This window comes from Physeter macrocephalus, chromosome 20 (genome assembly GCF_002837175.3).
Source record: "Physeter macrocephalus isolate SW-GA chromosome 20, ASM283717v5, whole genome shotgun sequence".
Taxonomy (NCBI): domain Eukaryota; kingdom Metazoa; phylum Chordata; class Mammalia; order Artiodactyla; family Physeteridae; genus Physeter; species Physeter macrocephalus.
The window spans coordinates 89765165-89785546 of NC_041233.1; the positions used below are offsets into that span (position 1 = coordinate 89765165).

Consider the following 20382-nt stretch of genomic DNA (forward strand, 5'->3'; position numbering starts at 1 on the left):
GAGATAAACCCACGCACCTATGGTCAACTAATCTATGACAAAGGAGGCAAGAATATACAATGGAGAAAAGACAGTCCCTTCAATAAGTGGTGCTGGGAAAAATGGACAGCTCCAGGTAAAAGAATGACATTAGAACACTCCATAACACCATACAGAAAAATAAACTCAAAATGGATTAAAGACCTAAATGCAAGGCCAGACACTATAAAACTCTTAGAGGAAAACATAGGCAGAACACTCTATGATATAAAACACAGAAAGATCCCTTTTGACCCACCTCCTAGAGGAATGGAAATAAAAAGAAAAATAAACAAATGGGACCTAATGAAACTTAAAAGCTTTTGCACAGCAATGGAAACCATAAACAAGACGAAAAGACAACCCTCAGAATGGCAGAAAATATTTGCAAACTAAGCAACTGTCAAAGGATTAATCTCCAAAATTACCAGCTGCTCATGCAGCTCAATATCCAAAAAACAAACAATGCAATCCAAAAATGGGCAGAAGACCTAAACAGACATTTCTCCAAACAAGATATACAGATTGTCAACAAATACATGAAAGGATGCTCAACATCACTAATCATTAGAGAAACGCAAATCAAAACTACAATGAGGTATATCACCTAACACCCGTCAGATTGGCCATCATCAAAAAATCTACAAACAATAAATGCTGGAGAGGGTGTGCAGAAAAGGGAACCCTCTTGCACTGTTGGTGGGAGTGTAAATTGATACAGCCACTATGGAGAACAGTATGGAGGTTCCTTAAAAAACTAAAAATAGAACTACCATACAACCCAGCAATCCCACTACTGGGCATATACCCTGAGAAAACCATAATTCCAAAAGACTCATGTACCACAATGTTCATTGCAGCTCTATTTACAATAGCCAGGACATGGAGTCAACCTAAGTGTCCATCAACAGATGACTGGATAAAGAAAATGTGGCACATATATACAATGGAATATTACTCAGCCATAAAAAGAAACGAATTTGAGTTATTTGTAGTGAGGTGGATGGACTAAGAGTCTGTCATACAGAGTGAAGTAAGTCAGAAAGAGAAAAACAAATACTGTATGCTAACACATATATATGGAATCTAAAGAAAAATAAAGGTTCTGAAGAACCTAAGGGCAGAACAGGAATAAAGATGCAGACGTAGATAATGGACTTGAGGACATGCGGAGGGGAAAGGGTAAGCTGGGACAAAGTGAGAGAGTGGCATGGACATATATGCACTGCCAAATGTAAAACAGAAAGCTAGTAGGAAGCAGCCACATAGCACAGGGAGATCAGCTCGGTGCTTTGTGACCAACTAGAGGAGTGGGATATGGAGTGTGGGAGGGAGACGCAAGAGGGAGAAGATATATATGGGGATATATGTATAGCTGATTCACTTTGTTATACAGCAGAAATTAACACACCATTGTAAAGCAATTATACTCCAATAAAGATGTTAAAAAAATAAATAAGTAAATAAAAGCAATAATTGCCTTGAAAGAGTAATAAAGCAAACATAACTCACTTTTTCACTTATAAAAATATTATAGTCCATTGGGTTTTGTTCTGTGTCTTGGTTATTCTCAGTAAGAACTGCAAATTCATTGTTTTCATTTCCTAATTTATAAAGAAGATGCTGAAATTCAACTGCAGATTCCAGAGGCTCAATTCCATAAGAAAGATTTTCAAACTGCAATATTCCTCTGTAAAATTAAGGATAAAAATTTAAGTGCTTTTAATTAATTCTATATTATAAAACTCTGACACAATTCCTGTAAAAAGGGAGGAGGAGGAAGGAAAGAGGGGGAGAAGGAGGAGGAGAAGGAGGAGAAGGAGGGGGAGAAGGAGAGTAAGAAGAAAGATACAGAATGTTTTGTTTTGTTTTGTTTTGTTTTTGCGGTATGCGGGCCTCCCTCTGCTGTGGCCTCTCCCGTTGCGGAGCACAGGCTCCGGACGCGCAGGCCCAGCGGCCATGGCTCACGGGCCCAGCCGCTCCGCGGCATGTGGGATCCTCCCAGACCGGGGCGCGAACCCAGTTCCCCTGCATCGGCAGGCGGACGCGCAACCACTGCGCCACCAGGGAAGGCCCAGAATGTTTTTGAGCTCAGTATTTTGACCCAAACTCTTTATGTTTTGGAGATGACTCTGAAGAGATAAAAAAAAGGTCTTCCCCAATCCAAAAATCTAACTTTCCATTTAATTTACTTTATAGTTATAAACGCAGCACAAATTATGTAATCATTTGCTAGCAAGTACACAGCATTTCTGTGATCAATTCATTCTCCTGCCCCCCAAGTCAGTAATTTAATGAAAGCAATAGCAAATAGAAATCTGTATAAATTTCTTTCTGTTTTGCACTGCAATGATTACATTGCTTGCATTAAAAAAGGATAATCAGTAATTTTATTCATAAAAATAAAATTCAGCAGTAATTAGAAGAAGGCATTTATGAATTTTGTTTATGTACCTAGTCTGAATAAGAAATCAAAAGCTAAATTTTAAAGAGTAAACAACTTTTATAAGTATTCTTCCTTGAATACAGGTAACAGTTCAAGTGACTACTGTCTAAAAACCAAATTTCAGAATTCCACGTAAAAAGCACTGAGTAAAATTCGTTTGTGGAAACAAGCCTCCTACACTACAAAATGAAGGTGAAGAATATCCTGACAGAATGGAAAACTCTCCAAGCATTAAAGAGGAAACCCTACAATTCTTAGAGAGATTAAGACAGTGATATTACTAGAAAAATGAGTACTATAATAATACTTATTTGTTTATATAGAAGTGCTTCCTCTCTCTGAAGATGATAAATAACATGTTTATTTATTTTTACATCTCCAAACACTAGGCCAGTAGCTGGTACATGATAGGTATCAAAAATACTCTATTTGCTGAAAAAACAAGCTACCCGAAACTTAGCTCTTCCAACTTGCTATAGTCAAACACAGTCAACTGTCATTTCTTTACTAAAGAAGAAACAAGATACAGAGTAAGGACACCAGGAAATCTCACCCTTCGAGGAAGTTAGACATGCCTCTGGTCAGTGGGGAAAGTAAAGAGAAATCAGAGAAGAAACATAGTCAGAGGAAGAGATTATTATTATTATTATTATTATTCACTGAATAATCTCCACATGGGAATCCTCTACCAGCTCCACACCTAGTATAAACTAACAAATTCTCTGCAGACAAATATCATAACCATGGTGTTTGAATATCAACGACAAAAAAATACATAACCTCAGTCCAGAGCACGTGCTAAGTGTGACAACAGAATTCAGATATCCTTCAATATATCCTTGGTAGTAGCATTGAGTCTATGGGGGAAAATATAAAGTGGTTACCTAGGAGTTGACAAAACTTTCTAATGATTTCTTAACTTTTTATACTTAATAGAACTTTCTGAATATTTTTCACAGGCTATATACAGTTTATATCAGTATGAATAAAGTGACATTCAGAAAGTCTCCCCATATTTGCCACTTTCACTATATTAACTACTCTTTTCATATCAATACTTGGGATTATTATTTTACATCCTGCTTCCAAAGTTTTATCCCATATTTTAGGAAAATTATTTTCCAATATATAAATTTAGGTCATCAATTAAAAGACAAAGATTGTGAGTATGGATTTCCTTTAAATTCTGATATTCTGCTAAAAAGAAACATCTAAAATTTAAGGGCACAAAAAGATTGAAGAGCTAGAAAAAGATAGACCACACCAACACAAACCAAAAGGATGATTCTGAAGCGATACTAATACAGGAAACGCAGACTTTAAGGCAAGAAGCATTACTAGAGATAAAGAGGGACATTTCATAATGATACATGAGTTTCAATTCACCAGGAAGATATAAATATTCCAAGTTTGTATTTATTTAATTACATAGCTTCAAATTATAAAAAGCCAAAACTGAAAGAATAATAAAAATAAATGCATAATCATACTAAAAGATTTTTAAGCACATACATTTCTGTCAGTAACTGATAAATCTGGCATTCAGAATCTATAGAAGATTTGAACAGAATGTTAACCTAATATAGGTAAAACCCTACTTAAAAACTATATATACTTCTTTTTGCACAGAGTTCTTTTCTTTAACCATTTTTTTTATTGAAGTGTAGTTAATTTACAATGTTGTGTTAGCTTCAGGTGTACATCAAAGTGATTCAGTTATACATACATACATACATACACCTATATATGTATCCTTTTTCAGATTCTTTTCCATTATAGGTTATCACAAGACACTGAATATACTGTGCTGTACAGTAGGTCCCTGTCGTTTATCTATTTTATACATAGTCATGTGTATATGTTAATCCCTAACTCCTAATTTATCTCCCCCTCCACCCGCCGCTATCCTTTCTGGTAACCATAAGTTTGTTTTCTGTCTGTGAGTCTATTTCCATTTTATAAATAAGTTCATTTATATAATTATTTTAGAGTCCACATATAAGTGATATCAGTCTTTCTCTGTCTTACTTCACTTAACATGATAATCTCTAGGTCCATCTATGTTGCTGCAAATGGCATTATTTCATTCTTTTTTTTATAGCTAAGTAATATTCCATTGAATACACTTTCTTTTTAAAGAATATGTAACATTTACCAAAATGAAATCATATTCTGGGCCATGAAACACAAAAACAAATTGTAAAGGACTGAAATCACACCAAGTTCAGTCTCTGACCACAGTACAATTAACACAGAGACATAGCAAACATCATCACAGACAAAAAAGGAAAATTATATAATTTCCAAGATAGTGCTATAAATTTTGGTATAAATCAATGTATGTTTTCTTATTAACACATGCCTTTATGTTAGAACTATGTGCATAACGAAGGAGCAATGAAAGGAAAGTAATGGTCCTTTCCAATAGAAGTGAAGTAACATATTTCAATAATTCAACAAATTTTTATTATATGCTATGTGCCAGGCATTTTTCTAGGCACTAGGGATGCATCATTGAATAAAACAGACCAAAAGCTCTGGCGAAATGAAGATTATATTGCACTGAAAAAACAGAAAATAGATAAAATATATGGTACATCATATATTGATAACCACTATGGAGAAAAACAAAACAGGTAAGGTAAGAGAGTAATAAGGTTAAGAGTGCCATTTAAAATAGGGGTTAGTTAAGGACTAATAGGATGGTTTTGAGCAAAGACCTGAAGGAAGTGAGGGAGAAAAACACTGTATCTTGGGAAAGAGCAAACATCTGGATCAGAAGAAATAGAAAGTGAAAATTTCTTGAAAGGAGGACATGTCTGGTATGTTTGAAGAATAGCAAGGAAACCAACGCGACTGGAACAGAATAAGCAAGGTAGAGAATAACTGGAAATGAGGTCATAGAAGTAAAGAGAACCAGACTGTGTAAAGCCTGTAGGATACTTAAATGACTCGTTTTCACTTTGTGAACGATAAATCATCCCATGGAGGCTTCTGAACAGAGAAGTGACATGATCTGACCAGGTTTTAATAGGATTGATCTGGTTGTCATGTTGGGAACTAAGTGAGGAGGTGAACAAGGTGTGGAAGCAGGGAGATTATTCCGGAAGTTATAGCAATAATCCAAACTAGATATGATGTTTACTTGTTTACAGTGGTATCAGCAGATAGAGACAGAGGAAGAGGGTGGATTCTTAGTACATAATTTGAAAGGTAAAGTCAATATGATTAATTGATGGATGAGACAGGGACTAAAAAAGAAGGAAAGGATTTCAATCTATGATTTCAGATCCAGTAAGATTTGTACTTGTTTTTATTATTATTTAATGTATATTCATTTATTCAACAAAATATAAACTAATTAATTAATTAAATTGTGCCTATGTTCTAGGCAGAGTAGAAGGTAAGTCAATCTAGTTTGTCTTTAATTTACCAAGACTTCAAGAAAGCCTAATAATGGGTGAAATGAGGCATAAGTGGATCACTTAAATACATCCCCTGTGAATAGTCTTCTGTATTAGGAAAGTATTCAATGTAAAAAGGGTTTTAAAAATCTTTGAAATATAAAATTTAAATCTTACCTGAATATTTGAAGAATGAGAATTCACAGATCCTTGATTATACAAATAAACCATGAAATTATCTGCTAAAAAAAATCTGAATATAAAAAAAGAATGAGAGAATTTTAAGTTATTCTTTTTGAAACATGTAAAGCAGTAGTCAGCAAACTTAAATCCCTCAAGCCAAATCTGACCTACCTTCTGCGTTTGTAAATAAAATTTTATTTGAACACAGCCATACCCATTCACTTATATATGGTTTATGGCAGCTTTCATGCTACAATAGCAGAGTTGAGTCATTTTGACAAAGATATTATCATCCTCAGAGCCTAAAATATTTACTATCTGGGCCTTTAAAGAAAAAGTTTGCCAATCCCTGACAAAGGTAGTATCTTCTTTTGACCTGTATGTAATCTTTATTCAAAGCAATAAGCATTTACTCAAAATAATTTTCCTATCTTATACTCCTTTAAAAAATAAGAGACTACAAGACGAGAGAAAAGCATTTTAAAATTTACAAAGATACGAAATGGGTGTAGGATTATGAGAGTTTTGTATTCTTTCATTCGTTTCTTTTAAATTTTTATTCATTTATTATTTTTTTTTTTTTGGCTGCATTGGGTCTTGCTACGCGTGGGCTTTCTCTAGTTGCAGCGAGCGGGGGCTACTCTTCGTTGCGGTGCGTGAGCTTCTCATTGTGGTGGCTTCTCTTGTTGCAGAGCACAGGCTCTAAGTGTGTGGGCTTCAGTAGTTGTGGCACGCAGGCTCAGTAGTTGTGGCTCACGGGCTCTAGAGTGCAGGCTCAGTAGTTGTGGTGCACGGGCTTAGTTGCTCCACAGCATGTGGGATCTTCCCGGACCAGGGCTCAAACCCGTGTCCCCTGCACTGGCAAGCGGTTTCTTAACCACTGTGTCACCAGGGAATTCCCTATTCTTTCATTCTTTCTCAATTTTACTATCATAAATATATATTACTATAATGAAGTGGAAGAGTATTCTGTAAAAGTCATACTAACCAGAACACAGGTGTTTAAACTACAAGTCTAAGTTCAACCTTTTCTGGTATCATTCCCTGTCCTTATTATGCTATTTTACTTATGCTTTCTCACCTGATGCTCACTCCTCAATCCAATGTAATGTAACTAGACCACCCAGTCTAGCTTCTGCTGGGAATCCTCCATTAAAACAGTTGCCGTAGAGATTACTAATGACCCACTTGTTGTTAAATCCAAAAAGCAGTTTGAGTCACGTAAAACTACTCTAACACACTGTTGACCACACTCCCCTTCTTTAAAACATCTACTCTTCAACTTCTATCATACCTTTTACCTCTGGTTTCCCTCATATCTTTTTGTCTACTTTTATAAGTCCCTTCATCTGGATCCTTACTTCTTCACTTAAATGCTTCCATGGCCTTCAATTCTGGTTGTTTTTCCTTCTCATCATTAATATTCACCCCCACCTCTGTATCTTGTTCATTTCTGGTGCCTCATTTATACCTATATAAAAAAAGATGGCTCTGAAACCCACACCTCTCTCACATGACCTAAACTAAATATAACTGGCTATTTGGGGTCTTCTGTGATTTCATACAAATTTTAGGATTATTTGTTCTACTTCTGTGAAAAATGCATGAGTATTTTGATAGGGATTGGATTGAATCTGTAGATTGCCTTGGTTAGTGGTATGGACATTTTAACAATATTAATTCTTCCAATGCATAAGCATGGTATATCTTTCCATTTATTGGTGTTCTCTTCAATATCTTTATCAACGACTTACAGCTTTCAGAGTACAGGTCTTTCATCTCCCCTCGTTAAATTTATTCCCAGGTAGTTTTTCTTTTTGATGCAATTGTAAATGGGATTGTTTTCTTGATTTCTTTTACTGATATTTCATTATTAGTGTATAGAAATGCAACAGATTTCTGTATATTAATTTTGTATCCTGCAGCTTTACTGAATTCATTTATTAGTTCTAATAGCTTTTTGGTGGAGTCTGTAGGGTTTTCTATGTTATCCTGCCATCTGTAAATAGTGACCATTTTAGTTTTCCCCTTCCAATGTGGATGCATATTATTTCTTTTTAATTGCTATGGTTAGGACTTCCAATACTGTGTTGAATAAAAGTGGTGAGAGGGGGCATCCTTGTCTTATTCCTGGTCTTAGAGGAAAAGCTTTCAGCTTTTCATCATTGAGTATGATGTTAGCTGTGGGTTTGTCATAAATGGCCCTTAATATATAAGTGAGGGGGATTAAGAGGTATGAACTACCAGTTATAAAATAAGTAAGTCATAGGGATGCAATGTACAAAACAGGGATTACAGTCAATATAATGTAATTATATGGTTTGTAATGTATAAAAATATAGAATCACTATAGTGTACACCTGAAAATAATATGATATTGTAAGACAACTATACTTCAATCAATCAATCAATCAATCAATCAAACTGCCACTGGACATTTCTCCTGGATATCCCCTGACACAGACGTGCTCTCCTTCTCCTTCACTGCCCCACCAAATCTGTGCTACCACTATGTCCAATTTGTTATCTAATCTTTTTTTCTGCCACCTCAGTTATGTCTTAAAAAAAAAAAGAGGGGCTTCCCTGGTGGCGCAGTGGTTGCGCATCCGCCTGCCGATGCAGGGGAACCGGGTTCGCGCCCCAGTCTGGGAGGATCCCACATGCCGCGGAGCAGCTGGGCCCGTGAGCCATGGCCGCTGAGCCTGCGCGTCCGGAGCCTGTGCTCCGCAACGGGAGAGGCCACAGCAGAGGGAGGCCCGCATACCACAAAAAAAAAAAAAAGAAATCCTACATGGTCATAATTATACTTCTCACTATTGCCCATATAAGTTTCTTACAATAGCTTCCTATGACTTCCTATAGTCATGGTGTCCTAATTATTATACAGATAATTTCCAAAAACAGAGTACATACATGCTCTATCCATCTCCCAAGCTCCAGTCCCTCTATTTCTTACTACTGCTTATAGTTTCAATAAGATACTCAAATACAACATGAGTTCTCTCTTTCCTTCTTATGCACTTGAAAAGTTCTTTGAGTTGTCATTTACTATTCTTCCCTTCTGTCTAAAGGAGTAGGTAGGTTAACACTTCTTTTACTCAATGCCATTCTTTGGCATCTAACAACACAATGAATCACTTGTTTATACTTCTCTCTTTAAGAAACTTCCTCTCAGCCAAAATACTTTGTTTTTTCTTCCTTAAAAAGCATTCATATTCTTCTTTCTTTTTTTTCTCTGCTGAACATTTCTGAAAAAGTCATTTTCACTTAATACTTTCAGTTTCTCACAATTCACCTCTCCTTAATACCATGTAGTCTAGTCCTACACCCAAAATTTAACTGAAATCTACTTCTTGAAAGTTACAAATTGCTTCCAAGCCAGGCTTTCTCAACTGGGTTTCCAAGAGAGAATTAAACCCTACAGAAAGTTATTTAAAATATGTTCACAATTCTCTTAGGCATGGTATGTAGCTGGTACTACTTTCCATAAATTATTCACCAGTTTCCAGAACACTGTATGATCTAATTTCTATATTAAATCCCTTATTTCATTTTCCTGGTGGTGAGCCTGCCTCCCTGATCAAACCCTAACTGATACAGTTATAGACTTACTTCTTTCTTGTCACATCCTGCCCTGATTATACAGGTCCTGCTGGTTCTGCCAACTTAAGATCATATAGATTAATCTTCAGGAGACAAGTCCCTATTTTTCCTGTTCCTAACCCCCCTATTCACAAAAGACTATGAGGCATTAAGACCAAAATATTAATTCACAGGAGAGCATCTGTTCATCTGAGACAACTAAAATTTTTAATAACAAGTGCATTATTTTTAATACTCTATTTTTATGATAAGTAAATAAATTCATATAAATAAAATTAAATCTAAAAGTAAAGAATAAAAAATTACCTTTGCCTAAGGTGCACGGTATACGGTTTCTCATCTATTGGAATAATATAGGATACCTGTTCCTAGAAAATCCAGAACAACCGAGAGTGAAGACAAATGTAATAGAAGTGAAACAACAATTTTACATCAACTAATCCCTCCATATAATGCTTAAAATGTCTCAGACTATGTGTGATTTAAAATCTGCAATAATATATCAAAAATTATAATATTTATTTATTATATTATACATTCTTACTATATCCACAAAAACAAGCCCAATCTAAGAAGTTGTAAAGCACTAGAAATCTATATGTAACTGAATTTTAAACTCTTCTAAAAGAAGAGGCGATGTGCCATGCTATAATGCCTACTCAGGTAGCATCACTGGGATAATAAGGTACTCTACATCAGTGAAGCTTAACTTAATCCATTAGGCACAAAAATTATTTATTTTAACCATTTTCCTGAAATGTACAGCCTGCTTCCTATATGTTTAAACAGAAGACCCTTGAACAAAATTTGGCATAGTTTTTTTACTCCATCCCAGTTATTCTCAGGTTAAAACATGGATGGCAATGAGTTGCAATATCAGTTGGTCAGTGAACCTAAGTGATGAGATTTTATCTTGCAAAAGAGAACATGTGAAAAGCCAGAGTTAGAACATCATTAAAAAGAAAACTTAAAGCATATAAAAACCAAAAAGACACAAATACCACAACACAAAAAAAGATAAGCCTTTCCAGATCTGTGAAAATAAGAAGCAACCAGGAGACAATACAAATCAAAAAATAATAAGGCAAGTTGTTAAAAGGTCTAGTAAGTGATCAAAAATGAATCAGGAAGGTTAACATCACTGGTGTTATTAAGTCAAGTGGTTACCATGTACCTGCTGCTATGATGTGATGAGAAGAGCACTTTACCTCTACGGTAATCTTCCCTAAAACTCATAACCTCCGTCTAATCAAGATAAAACATCAGAGAAATCCAAATTGAGGGACGTTCTACAAACTATCTGACCAATATTCTTTAAAAATGACAAGGTCATGAAACAGAAAAACAGAGCAAAGGAGACTGGGGAGACATAACAACTAACAGCAATGTAGTATCCTGAATTAGATCCTGCAACAGGAAAAGAACATTAGTGGAAAAACTGGTGAAATCCAAATAAATCCTAGAGTTTTTTAATAGTAAGGTATCAATGTTAATCTTTTAGTTTTGATAAATGTAATGTATCAACATCGTTATTTAAGATGTTAACTTTAGGGGAAACTGAGTGAACATATATGGGAATTCAAGGTAGCATCTTTGCAAATTCTTCATAAATCTAAAATCATTCCAAAATTTTTAAAGGTTTTTTTTAAGTAAAACCAGAAATAAATTGAAGAAAGAAGCAAAAAAGGTATATGTCAGATATAAGGCAGAAATACCAAACATAGGATACTGATACTGAAGTAGCAACATGTCCTAGCTGTAAAATTTACATGAGTGAAAAAAAATTCCCCTTAGAGATCTGAATGTAATAACTGAACAGAGATGCTGGAGAATTTTTATCTCTTTCTAAAGTGGACCTGATGCGCAAGTCCCCCAAACTAGTTCTTCGATGAATATTTTTCTCAAAATGAAAACATAATAATTATTAAGATGTTAGTATACCAGATATACTCCCTCTAACTATACTGTGAGAGGTAGCATGACACGCATCCTCTCTGCAGACTATGTACAGAAAATTAGCTAGATCCTTAAAGAATGTAAAGGGGTTGATCAATGGAGGCCATAAGAGAATTTATTGAATAATACCAGCAAATATGTGTTTTAATTTTTAATAACAGACTTTCAATGATTAAGAAATTCAATCCCTTCTGGAACTTTTATTTGTAAAGTGTTACAATAATTTCAACACTTTCAGAAAACACTTTTCCTGTTCACTCACTCATATGGTTCCAAAATCACTCCTCTTCAATGGAATAGAATAGAAAGTCCAGAGATAAACCCATGCACCTGTAGTCACCTAATCTATGACAAAGTGGACAATGGAGAAAAGACAGTCTCTTCAATAAGTGGTGCTGGGAAAACTGGACAGCTACATGTAAAAGAATGCAATTAGGACATTTTCTAACACCATACACAAAAATAAAATCAAAATGGATTAAAGACCTAAATGTAAGACCGGACACTATAAAACTCTTAGAGGAAAACAGAGGCAGAACACTCTTTGACATAAATCGCAGCAATATCCTTTTGATCCACCTCCTAGAGTAATGAAAATAAAAACAAAAAAAAGACTAAATGGGACCTAATTAAACTTAAAAGCTTTTGCACAGCAAAGGAAACCATAAATGAAACAAAAAGACAACCCACAGAATGGGAGAAAATATTTGCAAACAAAGCAACCGACAAGGGATTAATTGCCAAAATATATGAACAGCTCATGCAGCTTTATATCAAAACAACAAATGACCCAATCAAAAAATGGGCAGAAGATCTAAATAGACCTTTCTCCAAAGAATACATACAGATGGCAAAGAGGCACATGAAAAGATGCTCAACAACACTATTAGAGAAATGCAAATCAAAACTACAATGAGGTATCACCTCACATCAGTCAGAATGGCCATCATCAAAAAATCTACAAACAATAAATGCTGGAGAGGGTGTGGAGAAAAGGGAACCCTCTTACACTGCTAGTGGGAATGTAACTTGGTACAGCCACTATGGAGAACAGCATGGAGATTCCTTAAAAAACTAAAAATAGAGCTACCATATGACCCAGCAACCCCAGTCCTGGGCATATATCCAGAGAAAACCATAATTCAAAAAGATACATGCACCCCAATGTTCGCTGCAGCCTTATTTACAATAGCCAGGACATGGAAGCAACCTAAAAATCCATCAATGGATGAATGGATAAAGATGTGGTACATATATACAATGGAATATTACTCAGCCATAAAAAAGAACGAAACAGTGCCATTTGCAGTGACATGGATGGACCTAGAGACTGTCATACTGAGTGAAGTAAATCAGACAGAGAAGGACAAATATCATATGATATTGCTTATATGTGGAATCTAAAAAAATGGTACAAATGAACATATTTACAAAACAAAGAGTCACAAATATAGAAGACAAATTTATGGTTACCAAGGAGGAAGGGGGGGATAAATTGGGAGCTTGGGATTGACATATACAAACTACTATATATAAAATAGATAACTAATAAGAACCTACTGTATAGCACAGGGAACATTACTCAATACTCTGTAATGACGTATATGGGAAAAGTATCTAAAAAAAGTGAGGATATATGTATAACTGATTCACTTTGCTGTACAGCAGAAAATAACACATTTTAAATCAACTATACTCCAATAAAAATTAATTTTCAAAAAACATCATAGGATTCCAGGAAAAAAAATATCACTCATCTTCACAAAACATATTTTAGTAAAGGTCTGGAAACCCTGTACACCTTTAAGCATAGGGGGTCTCAGAAGAAGTAGATTTATCTGAATTTACAGTGACCTACATTGAGAATTTATCTTTCTGTTTAATAAAAACTATGGACTAGTCAGTTAGTGTCAGGTTTCCTAGAAGCAGAGTCTGAAATGAGGATACTTTTGTCAGTGGTTTATTTAGGGAGCACTCTCTGGAGGAACCTGCAAGGAAGTAAGAGAAGCAAAATAGGGAGGAAGATAAAGCTAAAGAAAATATGATTTCAGGTAAATTCTAGCCTTAGCCTGATACTTCGGGGAAACTCTAGAGTAAAAATTTTGCCTCAGAGTCTTTCCCACCTGAGACAGTGGAGCTGAGCTTTTAGACCCATGTAACAATTAGGCATTGGCTGAAGGGTTACCCTGGGGGATGGGGTCGAGTAACTCCCAGGCAGCTCAATAACTGAAAGGCAATTCTCCAGAGAAAGTTACTAACTCTTGCAGTAGTATCTCAAGAGCCAGGGAGCCAACAACCCAAACTGAAGTTACTAACTCTTGCAGTAGTATCTCAAGAGCCAGGGAACCAACAACCCAAACTGAAATTATAAAGGGATTCTGGCCAGGGACTGGGGGTTGAAAATTATAGCTGAAAAGTTCCCAAACCTGAAAAATAAACAGAAATTCGGGTGCAGGAAGCACAGAGGACCCGAAACAAGATGAACCCAAAGAGACTACATCAAGACATATATGATAATTTAAATGGCAAAAGGTTAAGATAAAAGGAGAATTTGAAAGGCAGCAAGAGAAAGATAATTGGGAGATTGGGATTGATATATATACAGTAATATGTATAAAATACATAACTAATTTAAAAAGAGAGAGAGAAAGGTAGAGTCATACACAAGGGAACTCCCATAAGGCTATCAGCTGATTATTCTGTGGAAACCTTGTGGGCCAAAAGGGAGTGACATGATATATTCAAAGTCCTGAAAAGGAAAACCTGCAAACTAGGATACTCTACAGGGCAAAATTATCATTTAGAATTGGAGGAGAGATAAAGAACTTCTTAGACAAGCAAAAATTAAAAGAGTTCATCAATATTAAACATAACATAAGAGAAACGTTAAAGGGTCTTCTCTAAGTGAAAAAGAAAGGCTGTAATAAGAAGTAAGAATCTACAGAAAAGGAAAAATCCCACTAGTAAAGGCAAATATACAGTAAAGGCTGAGGATCAACAACTTAAATAAGCTAGCATGAAGACTGAAAGACAAAAAACTGTAAAATCAAACATAACTACAATAATCGGTAATGGGATAAACATGAAGATGTAAAATATGACAACAGTAATAAAAAATGTGGGGGAAGGGAGTAAAAAATGTAGCTCTTTAAGAACATGTTTGAACTTAAAGGACTACCTGTTTAAAACAAGTAGGTAGGGCTTCCCTGGTGGCGCAGTGGTTGCGCGTCCGCCTGCCTATGCAGGGGAACCGGGTTCACGCCCCGGTCTGGGAAGATCCCACGTGCCGCGGAGCGGCTGGGCCCGTGAGCCATGGCCACTGAGCCTGCGCGTCCGGAGCCTGTGCTCCGCAACGGGAGAGGCCGCAACAGAGGGAGGCCCGCATACCACAAAAAAAAAAAAAAAACAAGTAGGTAGAGTTATAGGTCAACATATACGAACTCCATGGTCACAACAAATCAAAAACCTACAATAGATACACAAAAACTACAGCAAAAGGAACACAAACATAACACTAAAGAAAATCATCAAACTACGAGGGAAGAAACAAAAAAAGAAGAAATACAGAGAACAACTACAAAAAGAACCAGAAAACAAGTAACAAAAGGGCAATAAGTACTTATCTATCAATAATTACTTTAAATGTCAATGGATTAAATGGTCCAATCAAAAGACATAAGGTGGCTAACCATATTTAAAAAAACAAGACCCATCTATATGCTGCTTACAAGAGAATTGCTTCAGAGCTAAAGACACACACAGACTGAAAGTGAAGGGATGGAAATAGATATTTCATGCACATAGTGACAACAAGAAAGTGGGGGGCAGCAATTCTGATATCAGACAAAATAGACCTTAAAACAAAGTCTAAAACAAAAGACAAAGAAGGGCATTATATAATGATAAAGGGATCAATACAAGAAGAGAATATTACACTGATTAACATATATGCACCCAATACTTGTATTGGGTGCATATGTTTTTATAAAAATTTTATATTTTTTATTATTTTATATTTATATAAATATACAAAGCAAAAATTAACAGACATAAAGGGAGAAATTAACAATAATATAATAATAGTAGGGGACTTTAACACCTCACTTACATCAATGAACAGATCATCCAGACAGAAAAAATAAGGGAACAGTGGCCTTAAATGGCATAATAACCAGTTGGACTTAATAGATATCTACAGGACACTCTACCCAAAATCATCAGAATACACATTCTTTTCAAGCACAGATGGAACGTTCTCCAGGACAGATCACACACTAGGCCATAAAACAAATTTCAACAATTTAAGGATAAAAATTATATCAAGCATTTTTTCTGACCACAACGTTATGAAATTAGAAATCAATTACAGGAAGAAAAATGAGAAAAGCACAAATGCATGGAGACTAAACAATATGCTACTAAAAAACCAATGGGTCAGTGGAGAAATCAAAGAGAAATCAGAAAATACCTCAATACAAATGAAAATAAAAACACAACTTTCCAAAATCTATGGGATGTGGCAAAAGCAGTTCTAAAAAGGAAGTTTATAGAAATACAGGCCGACCTCAAAAAATATGAAAAACATCAAACAAACAACCTAACCTAACATCTAAAGGAATTAGAAAAAGAAGGACAAATAAAGACCAAAGTTAGCAGAAGGAATGAAATAATAAAGATCATAGAGGGAATAAATAGAGATCAAAAAAAAAAGAAAGGATCAAGGAACCAAGAGCTGGTGTTTGTAAAGAAAAAAAATCGATGAACTTTTAGCCAGGCTCATCAAGAAAACAAGAGGAGATCCAAATAAACAAAATCAGGCATGAAAGAGGTGAAATAACAACCAATATCACAGAGATACAAAAAATCATGAGAGAGGGAATACTACAGTTATATGCCAACAAACTCAACAACCTAGAAGAAATGGACAAATTTCTAGAAACATACAAGCTTCCGAGACTGAGTCAGGAAGAAATAGACAATGTGAGCAGACAGATCACTGTTGGTGAAATTGGATTTGTAATTTTAAAGAACTTCCAGCAAGCAAAAATCCAGGATCAGATGGCTTCACAGGGGAATTCTACCAAACATACAGAGAAGAGTTAATATCTAACCTTCTCAAACTATTCCAAAAGATTGAAAAGGATGGAACACTCACAAATTAATTCTACAAGACCATCATCACCCTGATACCAAAACCAAAGAAGCTACAAAAAAGAAAATTACACCCCAATACTGCTGATGAATATAGATGCAAAAATCCTCAACAAAATATAAACAAACCAAACACAATATACAGAAAGGATCAAACACCATGATCAAGTAAGATTTAGTCCGGGAATGCAAGGATGGTTCAATATTTGAAAATCAATCAATCTGATACACCACACTAACAAAAGGAAGCATAAAAATCACATATTCACCTCAATTAATGCATAAAATTCATCTGACAAAATTCAACATCTATTCATGATAAAAACTCTCAGCAAAGTTGATATAGAGAGAACATATCTCAACATAATAAAGGCCATTTATGACAAACCCACATCTTACATCTACTCAATGGCGAAAAGCAGAAAGCCTTTCCTCTAAAATCAGGAACCGGACAAGAATGCCCACTCTCACCACTCCTATTCAACATAGTATTGGAAGTACTAGCCACAACAGTCAGACAAGACAAAGAAATAAAAGGCATCCAAACTGGAAGGGAGGAAGTAAAACTGTCACTATTTACAGATGATATGATACTATATAAAGAAAACCTTTAAGTCTCCACCAAAAAAATATTAGAACTAATAAATGAATTCAGTAAAGTTGCAGGACACAAAATTAACATACAGAAATCTGTTGCTTTTCTACACACTAATAATAAACTATCATAAAGAGAAAGCAAGAAAACAATTGTGTTTAAAATTGCATCAAAAAGAATAAAATACCTAAGAATAAACGTAACCAAGGAGGTGAAAATACTCTGAAAATTATAAAAGATCGTTGAAGGAAACTGAAGACAATATGAAGAAATGGAAAGTTATTCTGTGTTCTTGGGTTAGAAGAATTAATATTGTTAAAATGTCCATACTACTCAAAGTAATCCAGAGATTTAATGTAATCCCTATCAAAATACCCATGACATTTTTCACAGAACTAGAACATATAATCCTAAAATTTATATGGAACTGCAAAAGACACCTAATAGCCAAAGCAATCTTGAGAAAGAAGAACAGAGCGGGAAGTATCATGGTCCCTGACTTCAAGCTGTACTGCAAAGCTACATTAATCAAAACAGCATGGTACTGGCACAAAAACAGACACATAGATCAATGCGTGAGGGCAGCCCAGAAATAAACCCATGAATTTGCAGTTAATTACAACAAAGGAGGCAAGAAACAATGGAGAAAAGACAGTCTCTTCAATAAGTGGTGTTGGGAAAACTGGACAGCTACATGTAAAAGAATGAAATTAGAATATTTCCTTATACCATATAGAAAAGTAAACTCAAAATGGATTAAAGACCTCAATGTAAGACCAGAAACCATAAAACTTTTAGAAGAGAACATAGGCAGAACACTCTGACATAAATTATAGCAATATTTTTCAAATCTGTCTCCTAAGGCAAAAGAAACAAAAGCAAAAATAAACAAATGGACCCTAATTAAACTTAAAAGCTTTTGCACAGCAATGGAAACCATCAACAAAATGAAAAAACAACTAGTAAATGGGAGAAAATATTTGCAAATGATACAAGTGATAAAGGATTAATATCCAACATATATAAACATATATAAACAAAATAGCAAAAAAAACCCCAAACAACCCAATCAAAAAATGGGCAGAAGACCTGAACATTTTCCAAAAATGGCCTACAGATGGCCAACAGGCACATGAAAAAATGTTCAACATCACTAATCATCAGAAAAATGCAACTCAAAACCACAATGAGATATCACTGTTATACACTCAACGTTATAGACATTCGTTTTATTTTTTATATTACACATATAAGTGATAACACAAAGAATTTGTCTTTACCTTACTGACATTTCTCTAAGCATTATACCTTCTAAGTCCATCTGCTTTGCTGCAAATGTCAGAACTTCATTCTTTTTTATGGTTGAATAATATTCCATTGTATGTATATGTATGTGTGTATGTGTATTTATCTTTATCCCTTCATCTGTTGATGGACACTTAGGTTGCTTCCATATCTTGGCTATTGTAAATAATCCTGCTAAGAACATTGGGGTGCATGTAACTTTCTGAATTAGTGTTTTCAGGGGTTTTTCTGGATATGTATACAGAAGTGGAATTGCTTAATTATATGGTAGTTCTATTTTCAGTTTTTCTGAGGAATCTCCAACTGTATTCCATGGATTGTACCATGTATACAAACAGAAACAGACTCACAGATATAGAGAACAAATTAGTGGTTACCAGTGGGGAGAAGGAAGTGGGGAGGGGCAGGATAAGGGTATGGAATTAAGAAGTACAAATTACTATATATAAAATAAGTAAGCAACAAGGTTATATTGTACAACACAGGGATATGTGACCATTATTTTGTAATAACTTTAAATGGAGTATAATCTGTAAAAATATTGAATCACTATGTTGTACACCTGAAACTAATATATTGTAAATCAACTATACTGCAATTTAAAAGTCAGTCAATCAATCAATCAGGGGATGTAAGGTACACATAGGGAATATAGTCAATAATACTGTAACAAACAAAAATGAGATATCACCTCACTCTTGTCAGAATGGCTATCATCAAAAAGTCTACAAATAACAAATGTTGGCAAGGATATGGAGAAAAGGGAGTACTTGTATACTGTTGGTGGGAATGTAACTTGGTGCAGACACTGTGAAACACAGTTGGAGGTTCCTCAAAAAACTAAAAATAGAACTACTGTATGATCCAGAAATTCCACTTCAGGTATATATCTGGGAAAAACAAAACACTAATTTGAAAGGATACATGCACCCCAATGTTCATAGAAGCACCATTTACTATAGCCAAGATGTGGAAGCAACCCAAGTGCCCATCAACTGATGACTGTATTAAGAAGATGTAGTATATATATATATATATACAATGGAATATAACTCAGCCATAAAAAGAGAATGAAATTTTCTGCCATTTGCAGCCATAAGGATGAACCTAGAGAATATTATCCTTATGAAATAAGTCAGAGAAAGACAAATACTTATATGTGGAATCTAAAATATACAAATGAATGTATATGCAAAACAGAAATAGACTCACAGATATAGAAAACAAACTTGTGGTTACCTAGGGGAGAGGGAAACAGGTAGGGACAAATTAGGGATATGGGATTAACAGATACAAACTCCTATATATAAAATAGATAAGCAACAGGATATACTGTATAGCATAGGAAATTATAGCCATTATCTGTAATAACCTATAATGGAGGACAATCTGTAAAAATACTGAATCCCTATGCTGTACATCTGAAACTAATACAATATTGTAAAACAACTATACTTCAGTAAATAAATACATACATATATACCAGGATGAATAAATTTTAAAAAATAATCCAAAAAGAGTCATGTACCAAAATGTTCATTGCAGCTCTATTTACAATAGCCAGGACGTGGAAGCAACCTAAGTGTCCATCAACAGATGAATGGATAAAGAAGATGTGGCACATATATACAAAGGAATATTACTCAGCCATAAAAAGAAACGAAATTGAGTTATTTGTAGTGAGGTAGGTGGACCTAGAGTCTGTCATACAGAGTGAAGTA

At 34.9% G+C, this 20382-nt stretch overlaps 1 protein-coding gene across 1 annotated transcript in view; it reads right to left on the minus strand.

The window, feature by feature from the left end:
- The window catches only part of LOC102984175 (disintegrin and metalloproteinase domain-containing protein 32), a 198371-nt gene that overhangs the window by 159831 nt on the left and 18158 nt on the right, over positions 1–20382 (minus strand). Inside the window, exons 3-6 of the mRNA XM_028481958.1 lie at positions 9961–10022; positions 6046–6121; positions 3245–3321; positions 1531–1708 (exon numbers count right to left, since the gene is read on the minus strand). Of these exons, the coding sequence (XP_028337759.1) occupies positions 1531–1708; positions 3245–3321; positions 6046–6121; positions 9961–10022 (393 nt within the window). The remainder of the gene's footprint in view (positions 1–1530; positions 1709–3244; positions 3322–6045; positions 6122–9960; positions 10023–20382) is intronic.